The following is a 9,878-nucleotide window of genomic DNA, read 5'->3' as shown; positions in this document are numbered from 1 at the left end:
CCTTCTCGCCCTGCCCCCATTGGACATCCTGTGGCCAGAGCGGGACTGGTGTGTTACAGGGTGGCAGGAAGGTCAGTGTGGCCAGAGCCCTGTGAGTGGGTGTGGAGCCAGAGAGGTTGGGGTGTGGGCAGGTGGAAGGAGGTCCGTGGGCCCAGGTGGAGACGGTGCTTTAATCCAAGTGAAATGAGAACTTTCAATTTAGTTTAGCAATATGTTGTACGATTTAAACCATGACTGCCTTTTATTTTTTCTATGCATTGTCACATACATGTCACATACTAAAATGCTGCTGAATTGGGAAGGTCTGAAGTATCCCTCAGAGCGACAGCTGTGTGCTGTCAGGTGTCTGGTCTGCATGCCAGTCGGGGGCCGGGGGCAGCGTGAAGGTCAGGAGACAGACTCATCTTTGTCTCACCACCAGCCACTGTGTTGGGGCCTCGGTTCCTCACCACAGGTGCCCAGGATGGGCAAGGGGAATCGTTCTCAGACTCCCATCCACAGAGCGCTGGGGATTCCTGGAAGCTCTCTTAGGTTTTTATGTAACTCCCGTGCAAGCTTCGCTTAGAGGAAAGTATCCTCTAGCTTAGAAAACAAAAGAAAACATGGCCTTGGTTACCCCTTAGGTTTTCCAGCATGAAGAATTTTCAGTCCCGTAGGTTCTCAAATGACAATTACTCATTGCCTCTTGGTGAGCACTCGTTACCTCTCACTGAGAGTGGAAGGTCAGTTGTCAATAGTCAGGTAAGTCATCCAAGATCCCACCCTTCCAGACTGGGGAGTTGGCTTCTGTCACTGTACAGACTTAAGTGAATAATACGAACAGTGAGTGTCTTGGCAGATACTTCATGGCACAAAGTAGAAACTAGGAGTTGAGGCAAATAATCATGACTGATGTGTAAAGAAGGGTGTAGAGATAATCTAATTTAAAAAATACCTAATGACGTGAGTGTGTCATTTTGTGTGTTACATGTACTCAAAAGCAGTCATGTCCTCATAACACGGAGGTATAACCTGGGTGTTTGGATGCTTATTATGAAAGGTAGCCTGGGTGTTTTGGTGCTTATTATGGTTGAAGGTATATTACAGTTAGTTTCATTTTGTGATCAGAGAAATGGGAAAATTTGCTCTTTAACATATTGCCTGTCTTCTTCCTTTTCAACCCAGAGTCTCAATCTGCTGTTTTCGAAACTCCGAAAAAATGTTCAGATGCTGCTCAGCAGGTAAGATTTAATTAGGATGTCAGCTCCCTTTCCCCTCTTATTTGCCTCTGCTTTATCTTTCCATCTGCCCAGCCAGCTAGGTGGCCGTGTTTCTCAGCCTGCAGGGGACTCCAGTCAGGTGGGAGGGGGTTTTCTTTCATTCAGACTTTGTGAAGGAAATCAGCCTGGAAGTGGCACTGGGCACAAACTCCTCAGCATCCATGTTGTTCCATGTCCTGCCGGAGAGCTGGGCCCACAAGTGCTGGCTCCATCAGGAAACAGCGGCTGCTCAGGTGTTGTATAGAGATGGGCCTGGTTGCACTAAGAGTCACATGGATATGATTTTTTATAAGATGTGCCAGGGCTTTTCTAAAACCAAATAATATTCTTAAGTTGCTTTGGTGGATGAAACATTAGTTAGTGTCTGTTTAATTTCCACAGAAACTTTCTTATTCTGTTACTAAAGAAGCCACATTTTATGCCTTTTTTTCTTGCACCAAAATGCACTTCCTGTAAAAATAGGAAACACTTATATGAAATAGTAATTGTGGTTAGCAATTGCTTTTTCGGTTATAAAACCATTTTAAAAATTTATTTATACATTCTCCTAACTCTACCTTTGAAAATAACTTAGTGTTAGAAATTACCACCAAGAAGTGTGTTTTCTAGAGTGGGGTCTGAGTAGAAAATGAGATGGCTGCTTCCTGAGTTTCAGACCCAGGTCAGTTTCTGGTCAGTTTGTGACAACATACTCAGGCTATCTGGGACATAGTGTTCTTCTCTGTAAAATCAAAGAATCTGTTGATTTTTGAGAACTTTTCCAAGTATAAAATGACTTCCTTTTTTAAAAGAAGCAGCCCTGCATCATACATGAAAGTTTACTCCTCCTGGAGGATAAATAAGGATATAAATTGGTTGAGAACTTCGTTTTATGAATTATCTGGTGCTTTTCAGAAATATAGCTATTCTGTTTACTTTCATAAGAGTAAAGATGCTCTTAAGGATAATGTCATAAAACAGGTTTTCCCAGCTTCTTTTTGTTTTTAAGAGCAGAGACTTCCATCAGGCTGGGGCACTTGAAGAGCCCTGGTGGACTGAGCTGGTAGTTCATTAACTGTCATGATTAGCCAGTAGTGAATACAATGAAGAAGAATGAAAAGAGGTTAAGAGAAATAAAGTGAGAAATAATTAAGAAAAACAGTGCCCTCAAAATATCTTCTTATTATTTTTGCAACGCTTTTTTTGGCATGACTAAGCTGTGATCTGGGATAATATGTTAGATCTTTCTAGTTCTTATTTCTAGGACGTATATTACTGAATTCTCTGTTATATTGATAACGCCAAAGAAAACCTGGACAAAAAGTATTCTATACTATCAATGGTGACCAAACACCAACAACATTACTTTGTGTATTAAGATTCCAGCTGGAATAATTCAAGGCAGATATTCATGTGTGTAAAATTATAGTGATTTTCTATGTTTCATGAGCTCTGAACCAATAATAAGCGGAAAACCTGATGAACTGGGTGATTTTAAAACACCTGATGTTACAGCTTGGAAACTCACGGGGGAAATAGATTGATTTAAATTTCACACCTTCTCATTTCCTTGTTGCCAGTGAAGTGTCTAGAAGCTAGAAAATATAATAAATTAATTTGGTGGTAAGATTGTTGGGAAGCAGTTGAAGCCTAGCCCTCAGTAATGACATCATATACTCTTGGAATCGGTGACTCTTTATCATAAGTTTACTTAGGGACTGATTCGTTTTTGAGATGATGTGTGTCTCTTTCATAAGAGCCTAAAGTAACCACCATAAAAGGGATTCAGGAAACTAGAATTAATTACCTATGCACTGTGCACCTGTTCTTTTACTGCATTATCTTATGCGACTCTTATAATAACCCTTTAAAGTAACTATTATAATTCATATTTAACTGATAAGAAAATGATGTTTATAGGAGTTAACTTGCTTCAGACCAAAAATTGATAAAGGGTAAGAGCCACGGTATGAACGTAGGTCTGTTCGACTTTATACCTCCTGTTCTCTCCACTATGACAAAAATTAGACTTTTGCACCTGTAATCAAACTGCAGCTGTTTACTACCATCTCATGCCAAAATCATCAAATGGATGAGGTGAGAAGTTTATTTTAAGTTATTCTATTGTATTTATACCATTTATAAGAGACTGATGTCAAGATATGTTTTAGAGGCATAGATTGAAGCTGATTAGGTCACAGACACATGTTTAACTGTGCTAAATTGTGTCGATTTTACTAACTTTAGTGCTTCACTGCTCTTTAAAAAAAAAGTACAGTTCTGTTTTTTACATAGAGCGCCTTGCTTCTTAGTTACTAGAGAGCAGTCTGTCTGTGAGCTTCCCCTGCAGAGGAAGTGGGGGGCTTCCTGTGGGTTTGCTGTGTGACTGATGAAAGCTATGCACGCAGAGAGTGGGGCCCTCCACAGAGGTGAAGTGCATCCTGTGCTCTCGGTTTTCTTTAGGTGTGCGTCCAGGCACCTGTTCTCTCCATCCAAGCACACTGGAATTTATGGAATTGGTTCTGTCTTTTGCTCTCTCCCTGTAATGAATAATTCTGAGAGCTCCATATCCCTACACAAAACACATGATTCGTAAAGCCTTTTCTCAGCTGGAAGGAGTGGAAGGTGCGGGGATCCTCTGCATCTGTGGAGGGAGACGTGTGGCCACCCCTGAGTGTTGTCACCCATGGTCTCATGGGATCAGGAAGTTGTAAAACAAACTGCTTTCTTTAGACCTCACTTACTGATTAATTTCAAATAATATGCTCTGAAATCTGCTGTATCTAAAGAATTATTTCATAAAGCGAAACAGAACTGTCTCAATTCTGTTTTTTATTCTTTGGCATTTGAAATACTATTTAAACTGTAAATCCTTTTGTATTCTACAATATATAAATAGCCAAATATCAATTACATTCTCTAGAAACATTTACTCCTACATTAAATATTAATATATGTTAGCTAAAGTGGTTACCACCCAGTTTTAAACTAATTTTTAAATTATATAAATAATTTTAAATTAATAATAATAATTTTGAAATTATATATAAAATGTGTGCTTCAAAGTATTTTCCTAAAATTCTCAACATCTTTCCGATGTAAATGGACTAGTTAAAAGGTAAATAGAATAGAATTTGATCTTTGAAAATTCTAGCTTGGGGTAGGAATTGGTACATCAAAGCAGTTGAAAGTTAGGTCTTCCTACACTTGATGGTATGGATTAATTGAAAACAACCATGTCTATTACAAAGTGTTGGATAATGAAAATAAATTAACCAAGATCAAAACTTTCTTACCACATATGTTGTATGCAACTAAATTCTCAAAAGTCAGAAAAATGTGTATGATTTGAGGTGAGTGGCAAAATCCTATTTCAGTCCAGTTTTAACCTCCTTTGAAATTGGTTTAATTCTCTTCCCCCAGGATCCTGCTCTGATCAGTCCTCCCCAGTCCTCTCAGTGCCTAATTGGGTTACAAACTTAATTGAGGAATTGAGTATTCTTTTCTGTTGGTTCTCCTTGTAGAGTATCTTCTCTAATACTCTTTATACAATGACCACTCACTACAGTTTATTGTTTGTTTCAGAAACATGTTTATTTAGGAGCGAATCATGGAATGTGTATGAATGAGGTGGGGTGGCCTGGTTGATGGCACTTGAGGGTTACTCACCTGAGTCTTGACAGAGGCAAGTTCAGAGAGTGAAACAGAATTGGTCAGATCAAAAGAAAGGTGTGGGGAACGTAGTTCTGAAGGAATAGTGATGGAGATACAGAAACAAGGCACTTGAATTGCATGAAAATGTATTAGACATATCAAAGGTTAGGGGAAAATCATATGTTCCTACTGAACTCTTAAGGCAAAAAGTGACATTCATTCACATGTTAATTATAAATCCAGCACACACAATTTCCAAGATGAGTGAGCAACTAAAACATAGACCAGAGAGAGGCAGCTTCAAGATGGTGGAGGAGTGAGACATGGAGATTGCCTTCCCCTCCCCAAATACATCAGAAATATATCTACATGTGGAACAACTCCTACAGAACACCTACTGAATGCTGGCAGAAGACCGCAGACCTCCCAAAAAGCAAGAAACTCCCCACTTACCTGGGTAGGGCAAAAGAAAAAAGAAAAAACAGAGACAAAAGAATAGGGACGGGACCTGCACCAGTGGGAGGGAGCTGTTAAGTAGGAAAAGTTTCCACACACTAGGAAGCCCCTTCACTGGTGGAGACGGGGGGTTGCGGGGGGGAAGCTTTGGAGCCACAGAGGAGAGCACAGCAACAGGGATGCAGAGGGCAAAGCGGAGAGATTCCCACACAGAGGATTGGTGCCGACCAGAACTCACCAGCCTGAGAGGCTGGTCTGCTCACCTGGTGGGCCAGGTGGTGGCTGGGAGCTGAGGCTCCAGCTTCGGAGGTAAGACCCCAGGGAGAGGACTGGGGTTGGCTGCATGAACACAGCTTGAAGGGAGCTAGTGTGCCACAGCTAGCTGGGAGGGTGTCTGGGAAAAAGTTGGGACCTGCCTAAGAGGGAAGAGACCATTGTTTTGGGGTGCACGAGGAGAGGGGATTCAGAGCACCCCCTAAACGAGCTCCAGAGATGGACGTGGGAGATGAGCATGAGACACTAAGGTTGCTGCTGCAGCCATCAAGGATCCAGCGTGCAAGCACAGGTCACTATCCACACCTCCCTTCCCGGGAGCCTGTACAGTCCACCACTGCCAGGGTCCCATGATCAAGGGCCACTTCCCTGGGCGAACACATGGCATGCCTCAGGCTGGTGCAATTATAGGGGTCCCGCTGACCTCTGCTGCTCCAGGCTTGCCCCGCATTCTGTACCTTTTCCTCTCCCCTGTCTGAGTGAGTCAGAGCTACCTAATCAGCTACTAGTTTAACCTCGTCCTGTCTGAGTGAAGAACAGGTGCCTTCAGGCGGCCTACAAACAGAGATGGGGCCAAATCCAAAGCCGAACCCCAGGAGCTGTGTGAACAAAGAAGAGAAAGGGAAATCTCTCCCAGCAGCCTCAGGAGCAGTGCACTAAATATCCACAATCAACTTGGTGTACCCTGCATCTGTGGAATACCTGAATAGACAACGAATTATCCCAAAATTGAGGCGGTGGACTTTGGGAGCAATGATATATATATTTTGTTCCTTTTTCTCTTTTTGTGAGTGTGTATGTGTATGCTTATTTGTGTGATTTTGTATGTATAGCTTTGCTTTTACCATATGTCCTAGGGTTCTGTCTTTTTTTTTTTTTTTTTTAAGTATAGTTTTTAGCACTTGTTATTATTGGTGGATTTGTTTTTTTGGTTTAGTTCTATTCTTTCTTTTTATTACTTTTTAATTTTTTATACTTTTTATTTTAATAACTTTATTTTATTATTTATTTATTTTTCTTTTACTTTCTTATTGTCTCCCTTTTCTTCTGTGCTGTGTGGCTGACAGGGTCTTGGTGCTCCAGCCGAGTATCAGGTCTGTGCCTCTGAGGTGGGAGAGCTGAATTCAGGACATTGGTCCACCAGAGACCTCCTGGTTCCACGTAATATCGAAAGATGAAAAATCTCCCAGAGATCTCCATCTCAATGCTAAGACCCAGCTCCACTCAAGGACCAGCAAGCTACAGTGCTGGACACCCTATGGCAAACAACTAGCCAAACAGGAACACAACCCCACCAACTAGCGGAGAGACTGCTTAAAATCATAGTAAGTTCACAGACACTCCGAAACACACCACCAGATGTGGTCCTGCCCACGAGAAAGACAAGATCCAGCCTCATCCACCAGAACACAGGCACTAGTTCCCTCCATCAGGAAGCCTACAAAACCCACTGAAACAACCTTAGCCACTGGGGCAGATACCAAAAACAACGGGAACTACGAACCTGCAGCCTGCAAAAAAGGAGACCCCAAACACAGTAAGTTAAGCAAAATTAGAAGACAAAGAAACAAACAGCAGATGAAGGAGCAAGGTAAAAACCCACCAGACCTAACAAATGAAGAGGAAATAGGCAGTATACCTGAAAAAGAATTCAAAGTAATGATAGTAAAGATGATCCAAAATGTTAGAAATAGAATGGAGAAAATACAAGAAATGTATAAGAAAGACCTAGAAGAACTAAAGAGCAAATAAACACTGATGGACAACACAATAAATAAATATTCTCTAGAAGGAATCAATACCAGAATAACTGGGGCAGAAGAACGGGTAAGTGACCTGGAAGATAAAATAGTGGAAATAACTACTGGAGAACAGAATAAAGAAAAAAGACGGAAAAGAATTGAGGACAGTCTCAGAGACCTCTGGGACAATATTAAATGCACCAACATTTGAAGTATAGGGGTCCCAGGAGAAGAAGAGAAAAAGAAAGGGATTGAGAATATATTTGAAGGGATTATAGTTGAAATCTTCACTGATATGGGAAAAGAAATAGTCAAGTCCATTAAGCGCAGAGAGTCCCACAGGATAAATCCAAGGAGACACACACAAAGACACATATTAATCAAAGTATCAAGAATACAAAGAAAAAATATTAAAAGCAGCAAGGGAAACCCAACAAATAACCTACAAGGGAATCCCATAAGGTTAACAGCTGATCTTTCAGCAGAAACTCTGCAAGCCAGAAGGGAGTGGCAGGACATATTTAAAGTGATGAGGAAAAACCTACAACCAAGATTACTCTGCCAAGCAAGGATCTCATTCAAATTCAACAGAGAAAATAAAACCTTTACAGAGAAGCAAAAGCTAAGAGATTTCAACACCAGCAAAGCAGCTTTGCAGCAAATGCTAAAGGAACTTCTTTAGCAGGAAACACAAGAGAAGGAAAAGACCTACAATAGCAAACCCAAAACGATTAAGAAAATGGTAATAGGAACACATATCAATAACGGCCTTAAATGTAAATAGATTGAATGCTCCAACCAAAAGACATAGACTGGCTAAATGGATAGAAAAACAAGACCCGTACATTTGCTGTCTACAAGAGACACACTTCAGACCTAGGGACACATACAGACTGAAAGTGAGGGGATGGAAAAAGATATTCCATGCAAATGGAAATTCAAAGAAAGCAGGAGTAGCAATTTTCATATCATATAAAATAGACTTAAAGCCTATTACAACAAAGAAGGACACTACATAATGATCAAGGGATCAATCCAAGAAGAAGATATAACAATTGTGAATATTTATGCACCCATCATAGGAGCACCTCAATACATAAGGCAAGTGCTAATAGCCATAAAAGGGGAAACCGACAGTAACACAGTCATAGTATGGGACTTTAACACCGCACTTTCACCAATGGACAGATCATCCAAAATGAAAGTAAATAAGGAAACACAAGCTTTAAATGATGCATTAAACAAGATGGACTTAATTAATATTTATAGGACATTCCATCCAAAACCAACAGAATACACATTCTTCTCAAGTGCTCATGGAACATTCTCCATGATAGATCATATCTTGGGTCACAAATCAAGCCTTGGTAAATTTAAGAAAATTGAAAGCATATCAAGTATGTTTTCTGAGCACAATGCTATGAGGCTAGATATCAGTTACAGGAAATATCTGTAAAAAATACACACACATGGAGGCTAAAATCTACACTACTTAATAACCAAGAGATCACTGAAGAAATCAAAGCAGTCAAAAAATACCTAGAAACAAATAACAATGAAAACACGACGACCCAAAACCTATGGGATGCAGCAAATGCAGTTGTAAGAGGGAAATTATGGCAATACAATCCTCCCACAAGAAACAAGAAACATCTCAAATAAAGAACCTAAACTTATACCCAAAGCAATTAGAGAACGAAGAACAAAAAACCCCAAAGTTAGCAGAAGGAAAGAAATCATAAGGATCAGATCTGAAATAAATGAAAAAGAAATGAAGCAAAACAATAGCAAAGATCAATAAAACTAAAAGGTGGTTTTTGAGAAGATAAACAAAATTGATAAACCATTAGCCAGACTCATCAAGGAAAAAAGGGAGAAGACTCAAATCAATAGAATTAGAAATGAAAAAGGAGAAGTAACAACTGACACTGCAGAAATAAAAAAAATCATGAGAGATTACTACAAGCAACTATATGTCAATAAAATGGACAACCTGGAAGAAATGGACAAATTCTTAGAAAAGCACAACCTTCTAAGACCAAACCAGGAAGAAACAGAAAATATAAACAGACCAATCACAAGCACTGAAATTGAAACAGTGATTAAAAATCTTCCAAAAAACAAAAGCCCAGGAGCAGATGGCTTCACAGGTGAATTGTATCAAACATTTAGAGTAGAGCTAACACCTGTCCTTCTCAAATTCTTCCAAAATATAGCAGAGGGAGGAACACTCCCAAATTCCTTCTACAAGGCCACCATCACCCTGATACCAAAACCAGATAAAGTGTCACAAAGAAAGAAAACTACAGGCCAATATCACTGATGAACATAGATGCAAAAATCCTAAACAAAATACTAGCAAACAGAAAAGGATCATACACCATGATCAAATGTGGTTTATCCCAAGAATGCAAGGATTGTTCAATATAAATAAATCAATCAGTGTGATACACCATATTAACAAATTGAAGGAGAAAAACCATATGATCATCTCAATAGATGCAGAGAAAGCTTT

General features: G+C 39.9%; 1 protein-coding gene across 1 annotated transcript in view; it reads left to right on the top strand.

Annotated features, from left to right (window-relative positions):
• Window positions 1-9,878, top strand: part of FMN2 (formin 2) — a 227,185-nt gene that overhangs the window by 6,720 nt on the left and 210,587 nt on the right. The window contains exon 4 of the mRNA XM_024754888.1: window positions 1,165-1,220. Within this exon, the coding sequence (XP_024610656.1) occupies window positions 1,165-1,220 (56 nt within the window). The remainder of the gene's footprint in view (window positions 1-1,164; window positions 1,221-9,878) is intronic.

This window comes from Neophocaena asiaeorientalis, unplaced genomic scaffold, assembly GCF_003031525.2.
Source record: "Neophocaena asiaeorientalis asiaeorientalis breed wild unplaced genomic scaffold, Neophocaena_asiaeorientalis_V1.1 scaffold509, whole genome shotgun sequence".
Lineage (NCBI taxonomy): Eukaryota > Metazoa > Chordata > Mammalia > Artiodactyla > Phocoenidae > Neophocaena > Neophocaena asiaeorientalis.
Note: the sequence above shows the minus strand (reverse complement) of the source record. Positions and strands in the feature narration are given on the sequence as shown.